This window comes from Macadamia integrifolia, chromosome 12, assembly GCF_013358625.1.
Source record: "Macadamia integrifolia cultivar HAES 741 chromosome 12, SCU_Mint_v3, whole genome shotgun sequence".
Lineage (NCBI taxonomy): Eukaryota > Viridiplantae > Streptophyta > Magnoliopsida > Proteales > Proteaceae > Macadamia > Macadamia integrifolia.
Window position 1 is genome coordinate 27,472,384 of NC_056568.1, and position 16,233 is coordinate 27,488,616.

Sequence of the window (16,233 nt, forward strand, 5' to 3'; positions counted from 1 at the left end):
GGTGGTGCCTGTGATGTTGCTTGAATGGATAAGGAAAATTTTTAAGTTTTATCTACTTCTTAGTTGGTACAAGTGCCTAATGATAGAGGCCATCTAGTCGCACATGGTTGGTTTAGAGAGGCCTAATTAGTTTCCACCAATTTAAAGCTCTACATTGTTTTTTTTTTTTTAGGCAATCAGGACTTGTAAGCCACGGCATGGACACAAAAAGGGTTATAATCCGGCTAAATTAGCTTAATCTGGCTATAGACGCTGGTTATCGCCTTTCAGTGGCTCCCGATGGGGACACTTGCTTGCATTGGGAACACCTGATTATTAATCAATTGTTGCTTGAGTTTGACACGTTTAGTAATTGGTTGTGCCAGTCTAGGGTTTTAACTGGTTGGTTCAGGTCAGGCTTACAAATGCGAGCTAATTTTTGACACCATGGTCTTAATGGGCCGGGCTTGCTAGATTTAGATCTGTTTGAGGACCCACTTTCAATGATTAATGCCCCACTTTGCTTGGGCTCTTGTATGGGCTTCCATCAAGATACTATTGGGATTAGATGGGCAACAGAAAGAAATTGTTTTATATGGTTCTTCTCCATTGTAATTTGTAGGACACTTCACCAACAAAAAAAAAAGGGTAATTTGTAGGACAGACCTTTAAAGTACACGTTGTTCTTATTCTTCACGCATTCACTTTAGGGCATTTTCTTCCCCCTCTCTCTCTCTTTCTTGGGGCAGGTATCTGCATTAAAGTTGTCGTAGAAGACATCACTGATGAAACCAAATTGATATGCAGAGCACCATTGTCGGCCAAATTGTCTGTTTGTACTCCATTAGCTTTTTCCCAGTGACCATGTTGAACATGAACCTAGTCAGTTTTTTCTCGGGGACCATTTTGAGCATGAACCTACTCAGATCTCTCTCTCTCTCTCTCTCTCAAGACTATCAACCTCAAGGTTTACAATGGAAAGGAGGGAGGGGCAAAGGAGACACGTGATCGGATGGACCATGATCCGTAGGGAGAGGGTTTTATACCTAAGGTTAGACAAGACATGAGGGAGGCGTTGACGGGACATGTTCTTTAGTCTCGCGTAGACTGGGTTAATTGATAACCTCTAACACCCATTTCATAGTCACAATGCATTTTAAAGTCGTGGGGCCTATGGAACAAACTGGATAATATTATAAAACTGATGCAGTTTCATATGGATTCATAACAGACAACTACTTTTCCAAATCGTGTCTGTGATGTGCACCTCTTTTTTTCTTTTTTGTGTTATTCTACTAAACGTTCTCTAATGAGTTAACTTCCAGATTAACCTCTTCTTTGAAGTGATTCACTCCTGCTTCATAGTTCTCACTTCAATGTCTATAAGGGTAGCAATTTCTGAGGTAGGTGATATTTGATGAATAAGATGCGAAAAAAAAAATTTGGGTTAAAGTTGACGTGTCCATTTCAATCATTAGATAGAGAGGATAAGATCTAGATTAGCTAATGTGTCAAATTTTAGAATTAAATTCAATCAAATAACCACTGAGTATCATGCAATCCATCGTGTATGTCTATGCATATATACCGATACTCTAACCATTGTTGTGCACTTTCTATGTCATAAAAAAAAAAAAAAAGGAAAATCATGAAAATGGACAACTCAGAGTCTTGTGTCTCTAAGAAACATCACAAACAATTGTGACACAAATAATTACACATAAAAAATATATTTTTGTCTAGGAAAAAGAAGGCTGCTATATTACTTGGCCGGTGGAGGCTAATGGGATAAACACAGGCATCTAAAACATGTGTGAACACATAGGCGCGGGGTGGTCATTTCCACCCTCCATGTGTCGCCTGGCAGCAATACCCCACCCTTAAAAGGGACATGTTTCCCTCGACGTCAGTGTACCATCGGCCTCTCACATGGTCTTATTTTTTTTTTCTTTTGCCCTAATCAATGCTCGGCCTATTCCTTAGCCCAAATGGCTAATCTTTAACCTTAAATTTCGTTTGGGCCTTTTAATTGCTCATACGACTGAAGGCTCAAAACACTATAGCGCGCTGGAATTGCTGGATCATTGATGCTAGTTGGGTTGGGCCTTCGGCCTACCTCAGCAAGGCCCAACTTAGAGCCTAATAGTTGCAAGTGATTAGGTTCGGGCTCTAGAGTTAGCTTCGGCGCTCCCTCAGTTCGATAGCGCTCTCCTGAGGTGTGAGGTCTTTCAGTAGCTGTCTAGCTGAGTTCGAGTAATTGAGTTAGGGTTTCCAGAAAAAAGCAGAATCATGTAAGCTTCAAGCAGTGGGGATTCAATGAGGATCAGGTGACATCCAATGTGAAGTACTTCACATGAACTGAATTTGAAGTTCGAACTCGTCTGTGGTGAGAAGAGAATCGCTGATCAAGGATGTAAGGTTGAAAGCTTGTTTCTCTTTCGTTTTCTATTCCAGTTTCAATCTTTTTCAGGAAATAGAAATGGTTGATTTTTATTCTCAATTTTTTCGATTTGATTTGATTATATTGAGTTCCTTCCATTCTTACTCTCCCCTTTCATCCGGTCTAATATTGGGTTGTTTTCGATTTCAACTTATTTTTGATTGAGAACTGAAAGAATAGATCGTGCTGTTACTAGTATTTGATTGTCAGATGTTCAGACTTGTAGATCTTCTATTTAAATCTATAAATTTGCCATTTTTATTTCGAATTCCTTTTTCTGTTTTAGTAGCTGTGATTAGATTGTAAGCTTCAACAGAGACAACACATTCAAGTGTCTAGATTTCTTATGAAGGTCATCTAGAAATCTTCATAGCTGAAAATCTGAAGATTTCAGTATTGTTTCCTTTTGGACATCTACTTGCTTGCTGGCATAACCACAGGCTTTGCTTGATTTGTGCTAATGAATCATGGTTGCCATTGATGAAAACACCAGGCATGAGCCATAAACAACATTTGCGCACCAGGATGCTTTTGTACCTGGGTTGGTTGTGGTGAGGAAGAATACGCCTAAATGCTAATAATCTGAGTTATAAATCTATAATGTCACCAATGGGTAAACATGTTTTTATTCTTTAATCATGTGTGGTTATCAGAAAATTATTTGTATGACTAGTTATGTTTCAGGATTGAAAATGCGCTTCTTTGATTTTGATGACTTTATCTTCCTATCTCTATGGCTTGTTTGGTTGTAAGGGGAATTAAAAGGAAGGGAAGTGAAATTTTCATACTTAAAAAAGAAATATATGTAATCATTACCCATGTGACTTTAACATTAACTTCAAATCATTCCAAATTTGGTTATAAAATTTCACTTTACTTTGCATCCAAAACCCTTTGCTATAATATGTAAAATAAAAATTGCGTGTAAAATATATCATTACTAAATATGGTTAAAAATTAAGTAGTTTATACAATCATATGGGGTAATGATTTTAAACATTTATTTTTAAAGTATGAAAATTTCACTTCCCTTCCCTTTAAATTCCCATTGCAACCAAACGGAGCCTAACTGTGTAAATGTGTTTCTGTCTGAAGCTTGGTTGTAAAGATACCAGAGGGTTAGTAGGAGACTTTCTCACCAATCTATTCCTCTCTCTTTCAACTCTATACCTCTAAGGAAATCACTCTTTATTTATTTTCTTATCTTATCTCATCTCTTCCATATCTCTCATACACCTTGTTTACCACCAAAACAGAGCTGAGGCTTTTTTGTTGCTGCTGCTTAATGGAATTGAGTAGCTCTGTTATGCTTGATTCTTGTTATTTTGATTGACAATGGTTTCTGTGCTCATAAACACTTTTTGCCAAGGATGACAACATTAGGCATGAACCTCAACAACATATGCGCACCAAGGTATATTCATACCTGGGTTGTTGGTGGTGAGGAAGAATGTGCCAAAATGCTAATCTGAGGCTTAAGTATCACTATATTTAAATATTAGCATGTTTTTATTCTTTCCCTCTGGTTGAAACACCCCCCAACCCCAACCCCAAAAGAAAAGAAAAAAAGGGAAAGGAAAAAAACTCTTTAGCTATGAATCTTGCTGGGAGGTTTTTTATTTATTTATAAACATGGTTCATCTTATGATGGAAAAATGCTGTTATTGTTATGGTTTTTGTACTTTTACATACACTAAATGGAACTTCCCCACCTGAATTTTGGCTTTTCTAATCTGATATTCTTGTTGGAGCATTGTTGGATTTATAAACATGGTTCATCTGTCTAATCCTGATTCTTGGTTGATACTGTATCACTGGGTAATAAGGTAAGAAAAAAAAAAAGATTTTTTTTTTTATTGACAACCAGTGGTATTTATGTCCTAACCAGGCCGATCAGGATCGGATTGGTATCGGAATTTCTGATCCTATGACCATTCCAGTATCTTAAACCATGGTCTTGGATGAGGTTTTTAGACAAGTCCTGTTCTAACTATTATTCGTCTCTCCTCTATGTAGAGAGAGTTGGAGGCTTGTACATCAATAGAGATGGGGTAAATCTAAATAGTTCTATTTATCCCATTTTAGTCCTGTGTGAAGTTATCTTTTGTCATTGAGGTAAGGGTATTTTCTGGATGTAGAGATGTATTGGGTCGGGTCATGACCCGTACCCAGGAAGAGAAGTGAAGTCTGTGAATGAAATTCTTATATAACTGTAACCATTCTGAATCTACATACAGAAAAAAAAAAAAAGCATAGCTTTCTGTCTGTATCCATTTTACCCTTATTACTATTTTATAATGGGTTCTGTTTCCTACTGAAATAGGAGTGTATTAGGAAATTACAAAATCTGCCAGGTTCCCAGGAGGAGGAAAGTAGGAACCCTGCTTTATAATATATTGCTGAATTACTCCATACAGCTGCATCCATTAGCAGGGCTATCATATTAATTTTGTTCTCTTTGTGTCACCGGGCTTGATGGAGACATCAAGGTGTACAGACGCAAGAAGAAAAAGAAACAGCCATCTTTGTGGCTGGAAGAATAGAAAGAAGAGGAAGAAAGAAGAAGAAGAAAAAGGAGGAAGAAAAGGAGGCTCGATCTAGCCTTCCCAACACTGGATCGAATCCCTCTCTCTTTCCAGATCTCAGCAAATCTTGTGGGCCCCATTATTTGTTAGTTTAGTAGTTTATTTTTAGAATATTTTTTTCCTTGTTAGTCTTTTAATTAATTAGGAAACTACTTTACTAGTTGTTAGTTTTTAGGAAGTCATTATTTACTTTCCAATTGGATTTTTTATTTTATTTTTAGTAACTAAGTTTATCAATTATGTAATGGCCTAGGCCACGATGGAATCAATGAAAAATTATTGAAAGCAGCCTATGAGCAAACCTCCCCACCCCCTCTCACGATTCTTTCCCTCTCGTTAATCCCTCTCTTTTCCCCCTCTCGGTTCCTCTCTTTCTCGCCTCCTTTCTTTTTCTTGGTTTTTTTCCCTCTCCCTCTTTCTCTCGACTGTCTTAATAGTGCAACCTCTCTATTTTTTTTTTCTGGTATTATTGTTGAAGACAGGTGCTCTTCCCTCAAGCAGCGAAGGATCGATCAAAGTACCATTGTCTTCCTACACTATTGTTAGGGACACTGCTGCCTCTTCTTCAAGCAATCGAAGACTGACTGTTGCACTTTATTTTCTGTACTATTGTCAATAAATGCTGTCCTCCCTTCAAGCAAACAAGAGCTGCAACAATTTCGGATGGTTTTCTTCTACAACACTTAATCTGGACAGCAATCCTCAACCTCAGTAGACCTTGATTTCTTCTTCTCTTCTCTGTTTGGACAGTGGACATGTAAGTAATTAAATTAAACTCGCCACCCCCATTAATCCCCTGTTATATGTTTGCAGTCCATTATTATTGAAACCAGCCCTTGCCCCTTCATTTATGCCTATTTCAGTTACTGTTTTAAGACGTTTCTTCACTGTTATATCTCCAAAACCCTTGCTGATTTTCTATTTTAGTTGGCTGCTAGAGGACATTGATTGTTTGTCTATCTTATTTGGTGCCTAGATTGATTTGTGCTGAACTTAACATTCGCATGACGTTTGTTCCCTTCCCCATGTCCTCACTTGAAGCTTTAGTAAGTTATTATGTATTTTTTCACTTAGATTGATATTGCTCATGGCTACATGTTGATTTGTCTTTATTTATTGCATGTTGAATCTTGTTTTGTTGAGCATATCTAAATCCCAACCTAATCCCAAGACCCCCTTAAGTTTGTCTTACCTTAATTGAGTCACTCTTGTAGGGACCTTAGTTTTCTAGGAAATCCTCTACATCATCTTGGTATCAGAGCATGGTTTTGTCTAGGTTTAGGGTAATTAGTTACTGCTGTCCCTCGTTTACATGTCTTACCTTTTGAGGTCTAGTCTCCGTCACCATCTGTCCGTAGTCAAGTCTGAGCTAAGAGAGTGTTACCATAGATTAGAGGACACCATTTTTTTTATTAAGTTGGCGGGACCAAATAGCATTGGACGCTATTCCCTCCAAAAGCACATACTTGAGAGAGATTTCTGACCTCAAGATTGAAAGGGCTAACTACTTGTCTCAATTGGAGATTCTGAGTAGACCTTGAGTCTTTGGTGGCAACTGTACCTTGGCTACCCATCTCCTTATGTCCACTCGTAGTGGTAGAGCATACCAGGATATGTCTGACCCTCCTAGCACCTCCACCCAATCTGAGCAACTGACTGAATTCATAAAAACCGTCTAAGCCATACAAGAAACACTAGCTGCCCATCTCCAAGCCCTTACCGATAAGTTGGCTGCCTTCGAGACAAGTGCCCAAAACCCTGATAGACAGCAAGGCCATAACACAACTGGCACTGAACCTAAGGGCAGGGGCCCTAACCCTGTGGAAGAAAACGAGAATAACCAGACTGATTGTTATAACTAGATAGGGGATAGCTTCCAAGGCCTAGGGCATGGTAGGAATCGAGGTAGAGGTCGAGGCCCACCGCCAAGACACCAAACCCAATATGGAGATGATGAGGGTTATGAGCATCATGATAGGGGCTTTGATGTCAGGCGGATGATTAACGTAGATGCCCCTACCTACAATGGTTAGATTGATGCTAGGATCCTTCTGGATTGGATCAAGCAGATGGATAGGTATTTCGATTTCTACGATATGCCAGAGGAAGTCCGCTACCGATTTGCTAAGTTCAAGCTTATTGGAGCGGCCCAGGACTTCTTGACAGACCTAGAGTATCAGGAGCCACCTAGGACTTGAGCCAATCACCACCTGGGTAGAAATGCAAGAGCGGCTCAAGAGGGAATTTTTGCCTATCACTTATAGGCTCCAATTGTTGAATGAAATGAATACCCTGAAGTAATGAAAGTTGACTGTGACCGAATGCATGAGCAAGTTCAATGAATTGAAAATTGGAAGTCGTATTCGGGAGGATGTTGAGCAGACACTATCCAGATTCCTTACCAGACTCAACTCCGAATTCAGTCTCGTATGGCACCCCACCTGGTCCGAGACGTTCCACATGCCTTCAGGATAGCCCTTGAGGTGGAATCTTCCATGAGAACTTATTCTCAGAGGAAGAGCTTCAAAGCTAGGGAGTCCCAATTTAGAAAACCACCCCAAGGCTCAACTTGATTCTCAAAATCCCCTGTTGCATCACAGCGTCAATTTGACAACAAGGGTAAAGGAATTTTGGGAGAAGCACCCAAGAGGAGTGGGTAACAGTGCTTTAAGTGTCGTGGGTTTGGTCACTTCTCAAGAGAGTGTCCCACTAGGAATCTTTATGTCGGAGAGCAGACCCCTGAAGAAGGTGACCAAGAGAGTTTTCAGGACCACGAGTATGAGGGCCATAGGCCAGATGAGACCATATTTGATGAGGACATCGAGGAGGCCGGTGACCTCAAGCTTGGCATTGTGTGTTGCATGGTCTCACAACCTAGGAGTAGCGATGATTGGCGGCGAACTAAGATTTTCATCACCTACACATGTCATCAGGGCAAGAACTGCCACGTCGCCATAGGTAGCGGGAGTTGCATGAATGTGGTCGCCAAGAGCGTTGTTGCTAGAATGGGCCTCAAACCTGAACCGCACCCCAAGCCTTACTAGGTTGCCTGGGTTGATCAGTCCACCATTCTCGTTAATCTGATATGTTTAGTTCCCTTACACTTTGCAGGATATGAGGATCGAGTGTGGTGTGAGGTCCTAGAGATGGATGTTGCCCACATCATCCTAGGTAGACCCTGGTTATATGACTGGGATGTCACCAATTACGGGAAGTCTAACACCTATGTCTTTGAGTTCAAAGGGACGAAGATCAGACTGACCCCCAGTGCCCTTAGGGAAGTTAGGGTTCTGGAACACAAGGGAAGTACATCCAAACACACCCCCACCAAAACACTCAACATTTTAAATCAACAACAATTTGAAGGAGAGTGTCAAGAGTCAAGGGTGATTTATGCTCTAGTTGCCATACAGAGTAATACCGATAGGTCACGTTTATTCACTGAGGCTCCTAGAGAAGTACGATCCTTGCTGAGAAAATTCGAGAGGTTATTCCTTGAAGAACTACCTGATGAGTTATCGCCTATGCGTGACATCCAGCACGCTATTGACTTAGTTCTAGGATCCTCTCTCCCGAACTTACCCCATTATCGAATGAATCCCAAAGAACACGTCGAACTCAAACGACAAGTGGATGAACTGTTGCAGAAGGGATTCATTCGGGAGAGCCTTAGCCCGTGTGCTGTACTTGCCATGCTCACGCCAAAGAAAGATGGCACTTGGCGTATGTGTGTTGATAGTAGGGCCATCAATAAGATCACCATCAAGTATAGGTTCCCTATCCCTAGGCTTGATGACATGTTGGATATGATGGCCAACTCTTCGATCTTTTTAAAGATTGATCTCAAGAGCGGATACCACTAGATTAGGGTCAGGCTTGGAGATGAGTGGAAGACAGCCTTCAAGACGAAGGATGGCCTCTTTGAGTAGTTAGTCATGCCTTTTGGCTTGTCAAATACACCTAGCACCTTCATGAGGATAATGAATCAAGTGCTTCAACCATTCATTGGCAAGTTCCTAGTGGTTTACTGTGATGACATCCTCATCTATAGTAAGGCCCCGTCTTCATACTTGGATCACGTACAAAAGGTTTTTCATGTGCTCTTACAAGAGAAACTCTATGTCAACCTCAAGAAGTGCACCTTCATGAGTGATCAAGTTATTTTCCTAGGATTTGTTGTGTCAACTCAGGGAGTATCTGCTGACCTTGAGAAAGTGAGAGCTATTGTAGAGTGGCCTGAGCCAACTAATATCCATAAGGTACGAAGCTTTCATGGCCTAGCCACTTTCTACAGGAGGTTCATTTACCGGTTTAGTTCCATTATGTCTCCTATCACCAATTGTATGAAAAAGGAGTTTCAATGGACTAAGAGTGCTACGAAGGCCTTTAATGAGATTAAAAAGCTTATGATTGAAGCTCCAGTCCTGTGCCTCCCAGATTTCTCTAAAGTCTTCGAAGTGAATTGCGATGCATTTGGTATTGGGATAGGTGGTGTCCTAGGACAAGAGGGCCACCCTGTTGCCTATTTTAATGAGCAGCTTAATGAAGCTAGACAACGATATTCCACATACGATAAGGAATTCTATGCGGTTGTTCAATCACTGCGCTATTGGAGACATTACCTTTTACCGCAAGAATTCGTGCTATTCTCTGACCACCAGGCTCTGAGATACTTGAGTGCCCAAAAGAAACTTAACCAGAGGCATGCCAAGTGGGTTGAGTTTCTCTAAGAGTACACTTTTATACTCAAACACAGACCTGGTGTCGAGAATACTGCTACAGATGCACTGAGCCGGGTGAACATGTTCCTCAGTCGCACCAATGCTAGGAGTCGGGCTAGTGTGCTACTCCAGGCAATGAGTGTAGAGGTTGTAGGGTTCGAGCGAGTTAAGGACCAATACCCCACCTGTCCTGATTTTAGTGAGCCGTTCACTTCTTTGAGTGAAGGCAACCCGGTCAACCGCTCGAACTACCTACTTAGGGAGGGATTCCTTTTTAAAGGAAGCAAGTTGTGCATTCCCAGGACTTCACTCTGAGATTTCCTGATCTGGGAATTGCATGCTGAGGGAGTCGTTGGCCATTTTGGTCGAGATAAGACCATCACCCTCGTTGAGGACCGATTCTTTTGGCCAGTACTGAAGAGGGATGTTGCTAGAGTTGTGAGTCAGTGTAGGACATGCCAGACCGCCAAACAACAAAAGCAAAACACGGGTTTGTACACCCCTACCCGTTCCCTATTCTCCATTCCCCTTGGTAGGACCTTAGCATGGATTTCGTTCTTGGTTTACCAAGAACTTCAAGAGACCATGATTCTGTTTATGTGGTTGTGGACCGCTTCTCGAAGATGGCCCATTTCATCCCATGCTCTAAGACCTCCGATGCATCCATAGTAGCCAGACTTTTCTTTAATGAGGTTGTCAAGTGCCATGGGTTGCCGCTCACTATAGTGCCCGATAGGGATGTTAAGTTCACCAGTCATTTTTGGAGGACCCTATAGCGGATGATGGGCACGAAGCTTCGTTTCTCCTCCGCTTTCCACGCTCAGACCGATGGCCAGACTGAGGTTGTCAATAGGAGCTTAGGGAATTTATTGCGTTGCCTCATAGGAGAACACCTTACCAGTTGGAATCGAGTCCTTAGCCAGACTGAGTTTGCATATAATAGTTCTAAGAACCGTACCACTGGTCTATCCCCCTTTAAGATCTGTTCAGGATACCAGCCCCGGGCATTCATAGACCTTATCCTAGTCGTGTCTAGTTCCAGGACCTCCCAGTCAGCCTAATCTTTTGCTCAACATATACATGATTTGCATACAGGTATAAGAAGACAGATAGCAGTGAGCAATGAGCAATACAAATCGAATGCAGATGTGCACATAAGGCTACAAGAGTTTCAAGAGGGCGATATGATGATGGTAAGAATCAAGCCACAACGTTTTGTTAGGGGCAAAGCGAGTAAGCTACATGCTCATAGCACAGGTCCGTTCAAGGTACTCAAGAGGATAGGTGCCAATGCGTATGTTCTTGATCTGCCAGCTAGCATGGAGAGCAGTAATATTTTCAATGTTGAAGACCTAGTCCCATACCATGGTACCTCTACCTTTACCCCTTTCTATCCTGATGACCTTGAGGACTTCCCCTTCACCATTGATGAGACTTCTGAGCCAAACCAACCACTTCCCCCCACCTCATTACTTCCTGTGCCTAAGGTCACGAGAAGAACTGAAGAAGTTGAGGAAATCCTTGATGAGAGGATTGTGTCTTGACATACTGAAGGTTCTAGAGAGTTCTTGGTCAAGTGGCGTGGACGTCCGAAAATTGACCTGGATCACATTGTAAGAAATCCAACAATTCAACCCAGATCTGCTTGAATATTACATGAGCTCTAATTCATCGGAGGTGAATTCTTCCAAGCCGGGGAGAGTTGATGGAGACATCAAGGTGTACAGATGCAAGAAGAAGAAACAACCATCTTTGTGGTTGGAAGAATAGAAAGAAGAAGAAGAAAGAAGAAGAAAAAGGAGGAAGAAAAGGAGGCTCGATCCAGCCTTCCCAGCACTAGATCGAATCCCTCTCTTTCCAGATCTCAGCAAATCTCGTGGGCCCCATTAGTTGTTAGTTTAGTAGTTTATTTTTAGAATATTCTTTTCCTTGTTAGTCTTTTAATTAATTAGGAAATTACTTTACTAGTTGTTAGTTTTTAGGAAGTCTTTATTTACTTTTCAATTGGCTTTTTTTATTTTTAGTAACTAAGTTCATCATTTATGTAATGGCCTAGGCAACAATGGAATCAATGAAAAATTATTAAAAGCAGCCTATGAGCAAACCTCCCCACCCTTTCTCACGATTCTCTCCCTCTCGTTAATCCCTCTCTTTTCCCACTCTCGGTTCCTCTCTTTCTCACCTCCTTTCTTTTTCTCGGTTTCTTTCCCTCTCCCTCTTTCTCTCGGCTGTCTTAATATTGTAGCCTCTCTATTTTTTTTTTCTGGTATTATTGTTGAAGACAGGTGCTCTTCCCCTCAAGCAGCCAAGGATTGATCAAAGTACCATTGTCTTCCTGCACTATTGTTAGGGATACTGCTGCCTCTTCTTCAAGCAATCGAAGACTAGCTGCTGCACTTTATTTTCTATACTATTGTCAATAAATGCTGTCCTCCCTTCAAGCAAACAAGAGCTGCAATAATTCCGGATGGTTTTCTTCTATAGCACTCAATCTGGACAGCAATCCTCAATCTCGGTAGACCTTGATTTCTTCTTCTCTTCTCTATTTGGACAGTGGACAGGTAAGTCATTAAACTAAACTCTCCACCTCCATTAATCCCCTGTTATATGTTTGTAGTCCATTATCATTGAAACCAGCCTTTGCCCTTTCGTTTATGCCTATTTTAGCTATTGTTTTAAGATGTTTCTTCACTATTATATCTTCAAAACCCTTGCTGATTTTCTAATTTAGTTGGCTGCTAGAGGACATTGATAGTTTGCATATCTTATTTGGTGTCTAAATTGATTTGTGTTGAACCTAACATTCGCATGACGTTTGTTCCCTTCCCTATGTCCTCACTTGAAGCTTTAGTAAGTTATTATGTGTTTTTTCGTTTAGATTGATATTGCTCCTGGCTACATGTTGATTTGTTTTTATTTGTTGCATGTTGAATCTTGTTTTATTGAGCATATCTAAATCCCAACGTAATCCCAAGACCCCCTTAAGTTTGTCTTACCTTAATTGAGTCACTCTTGTAGGGACCCTAGTTTTCTAGGAAATCCCCTACATCAGGCCTTATCAAGTCTTCTTGTAATTCACAAAAGTGATTCCTTTTCACAACTTGGGGGAATATGGGTATAGCTGTTTGGGGTTTGAAAAAAGAAAGGGGAGTTGTTTTGACGATTAGGTGAAAAGGGGAGGTGCACAAAGGGAACAACAGTTGTTGACCAGTTGTTGGGAGTGAAGATGGGCTGAGATCTACTTTGAGGCTAAGCAACGTGGCATGCCGTGTACACACCCAAGTAAAACTGCCATATAAGAAATGAGGAATGAGGTAACCCCTTCCTCATCTTTTCTTTGTGTTCGCAAAGTTCTTCACCCCAGGTATCTTTTGTTCACCATTGTTATTTCTCGTGGTGTTACAGTCGACTTGGAGAGCTACGAGTCCAGTACTCCCTGTGGTGATTGAGCTTCTGGTAAGCTGAGATAAGAATGGGTCCAGGAGGAGGTGGCGGGGGTCCAGGAGGAGGTGGCGGTGGTTGGGGCGGAGGTCCAGGAGGAGGTGGAGGTGGCTGGGGCGGAGGTCCAGGGGGAGGACCAGGTGGTGGTTGGGGTGGAGGTCCAGGCGGCGGGTGGGGTGGTGGACCAGGACCAGGCGGTGGTTGGGGTGGAGGACCAGGACCAGGCGGTTGGGGTGGAGGACCTGGTCCTTGGGGTCCTGGTGGCTTCTTCGGTGGCTTTGGGAACTTCATATATTCTTGGTGAGTTAGAATGAATAGATTGTCTAGTTTGACTGGGTATTTCTATTTTGTTTGTCGATAATTTGTTGTGTTTTATTTGGTTGATTTTGCAGCTTCGACTTCATGTGCTGTTGCTGGCTGTTGAGAGACTGCTGTGGTGGAGGCGGGCCAGGTCCGCCTGGTCGTCCCTTCTGATTTGCTTGATTTATGCACTATGGATGTGTCTGTGCCACAAACAGTCACATACAATAAATGATGTATGTAAAGAGAATGGTTATACCCTATATCTTGTTTTTTGGGTGGGTGGGTGGGTGGGTGGGTAGATATTTGAATGTGTAACGATTGAAGCTCTTCATGGGCTCTCTCATTCGCCTTCTATGATGACCATCTTCTTTCTTATTCTTTCGTTATTTCACTTGTAAGTTTTATATAAGATCATGAATTTAGTTTTCTTAGCCCAGCTTTGTTTTGTTAGAAGTGAAATAAAATATCCAGTAAAGAAATAAAATATCCAGAGATATGATTTGAAGCAAAGTGATTTTAAAAAACAAATGGTTGAAAGAAACATTTGGTGATGTCGGAATTGAATTGAAACGTTGTGCCCGTAAATAGGTGGTGTGTAAATAGGCGGTGTGAATTACATGTCCACTATATTTGTAAATAGCAGAGACTATCATATAATAAAAGAAACCTACAATTGGAAATCATGATCAACATGTTCTGTCTGTGGAAGAGTGATGTGGTAATCCAACTATTGAATATCTAGGAGATGGTTTAGATTTTTCATGTGTCATCCTCAAACTCAAATTGAATCATATATCCTCCCATGTATTTGTATGTTCTCTTTTTCCTCAAAGTATTAGCATCCACACCTTGGGGGATGGTATTGGATGTTGTAATGCTTTAATTTTCTACTTAACTTCATTATGAATGAAACCTAACATGTGATAACCTTGGGCTCTGCATATCCCTCAAAATTTCAGCTCCGTTTAGTCTCCAGTTTAGCATAATTGAGTGTAAGTTAATAGATTACTTGATAGATGAGCGACTAAGGGAATCCAGGAATCCAAACTCATTTTAAAAAAAAATTGACTGAAATAGCAGATGATTTTGTATTTAAATAAGACGATGCGGATAACACATTCTAAAAATGACTTGCTCGAAAGACTGATTCATTTGAAATATCTTCAAATATCAATCGTCAGCATTGGGTCTGCTGCAGTTAAGTAGAAGATGGAAGCCAAGGCAGCGGGAATCTCAGAACTTAGAAGGTCTGATTATGGCTTCTCGTACGGATGGAATATTATTTAAGTTTGGCTCTCAAATCAAGAGTTGCTTCAACTTATTCCACAACTGATCAGAGAAACATGGTCATGACACTTTTTTTTTTCTATTTTTATGGATATATATTTGAATTATAGAACCCTATCTTTTGATATAAAAGCACTGGCACTAACCCTGTGATGCAATTTATTTTTGAATTGCCTATAATTTTTTTAGTAGCAATAGGCCTTCCGAAGTTATTTATGATGTTAACTTCGGCTCTGTACTGTAACCTTCTAAAAAATCAGTTCTTATGTTTTTCCTTTTTTTTTTTTTTTTAGAAGAGAAATAGGAAGAAAGCTACTAATCTTTCTTAATAATTAATCTTCTTAGCGATTAAAAAAAATTGTGAAAATCTAAAATGATTCCCGTTGTTGTGAGGATATAATGCAAAACATTGAATTAGGGTCTGTACTGTAACGTATCAATGTAAGTTATCTATGCATCGACTATGTGGTGTCCCATGCCTAAATATAAGGGGAGTTGATGCAATGGGGTGTAGCTCCATAGCTAGGGATATAATTAGTGGTTTTAATCTCACATTGATCGGTAATGTATCATTGTGGGGCTTATGACCCATGGGAAGAGCCTCTCCACCATGAAATTTGGGTTTTTGGATGAACGTTATAGTGTGGATACGTCGAAATATCTAAAAAAATAATAAATAAATAAATAATAAAATTGGTATCAAAATTAAATAAACAAAAAATTGGAATAGGCTAGCTTCTCAATAACTTTACTATCATCAGTTTATTGATGGCATAGATGAGCGGACCATCCTAATTAGTCAAGAGTTTTAAATGCTTAACACAAATAAAGTGAAAATTATGAAAGATCCAAAACTAGAACCACAAACTGCTAGCTAGATGAAATGATTGAGAATAATTGTAGTTATTTACATTACGTTATGAGATAAATATTTGATGGGGACAATCCCAAAGTGAAAACCTCATAAACCAAAATAGACCAACCCTAATTAATCACTAGGAAAACAAAAATGAACTTTCCACCACTGGTTAATTTCACTTTGTAGGGCAGAAAAAATCAAGAAAAATTGATGTGAACACCAATGGTTATCGGACAGATAGTTTTCCTCAAATCATAGTTATTAAGGAATTCTTCGATGGCCGACATTGCGCTTAGCTAGGTTTCACGAAAGAAACAATGAAGGGTATTTCGAAATACCCGCAAAGACATGGAGAGTAATAATGATGGTAGATATTATTCATCCATAAAAAAAAATGACGGTTGATATTTGTGAAATTTTTTTTTTTTTTAAGAAAAAAAATAGGCTATTATCCAAGTTGCAGCAAAAGAAATGGAATAATTCAATTCCGTCTTAGATTAACAAATATGATCCTAGATATATATATTTTTTCTTTTAAAATACCCTTCGAGATTCCATTTCTTTGTTTCCGCGTAAAAAATTTGTGAAAAAGCTAGGAGATTGAGGTGTAGGTGTTTG

General features: G+C 40.3%; 1 protein-coding gene and 1 long non-coding RNA gene across 4 annotated transcripts; both read left to right on the top strand.

Annotated features, from left to right (window-relative positions):
• Positions 1-2,035: 2,035 nt before the first annotated feature.
• LOC122057886 lies at positions 2,036-5,292 on the top strand. Of its 2 annotated transcripts, none has more exons than XR_006133644.1 (2): positions 2,036-2,397; positions 4,901-5,292. It is a non-coding gene; the product is annotated as an uncharacterized LOC122057886 (long non-coding RNA). The 2 variants fall into 2 exon arrangements; XR_006133645.1 differs by having other exon boundaries at positions 4,909-5,292.
• Positions 5,293-11,228: 5,936 nt separating this feature from the next.
• Positions 11,229-13,905, top strand: LOC122057885 (glycine-rich protein 5-like). 2 transcript variants are annotated; one of them, XM_042620235.1, is made up of 3 exons: positions 11,229-13,039; positions 13,131-13,466; positions 13,559-13,905. In XM_042620235.1, exons 2-3 carry the CDS (start codon positions 13,198-13,200, stop codon positions 13,638-13,640), a joined length of 351 nt encoding a protein of 116 aa, XP_042476169.1. In that variant the 5' UTR covers positions 11,229-13,039; positions 13,131-13,197; the 3' UTR covers positions 13,641-13,905. The 2 variants fall into 2 exon arrangements, with proteins under 2 accessions (XP_042476169.1, XP_042476168.1); XM_042620234.1 differs by lacking the exon at positions 11,229-13,039 and having other exon boundaries at positions 13,046-13,466.
• Positions 13,906-16,233: the final 2,328 nt, after the last annotated feature.

Bases quoted from the DNA above. Each gene is read 5' to 3' on its own strand.
- LOC122057885 (XM_042620235.1), top strand. From the start codon at position 13,198: ATGGGTCCAGGAGGAGGTGGCGGGGGTCCAGGAGGAGGTGGCGGTGGT. The intron at 13,467-13,558 runs GTGAGTTAGAAT...TTGATTTTGCAG, and splicing joins GGGAACTTCATATATTCTTG to CTTCGACTTCATGTGCTGTT.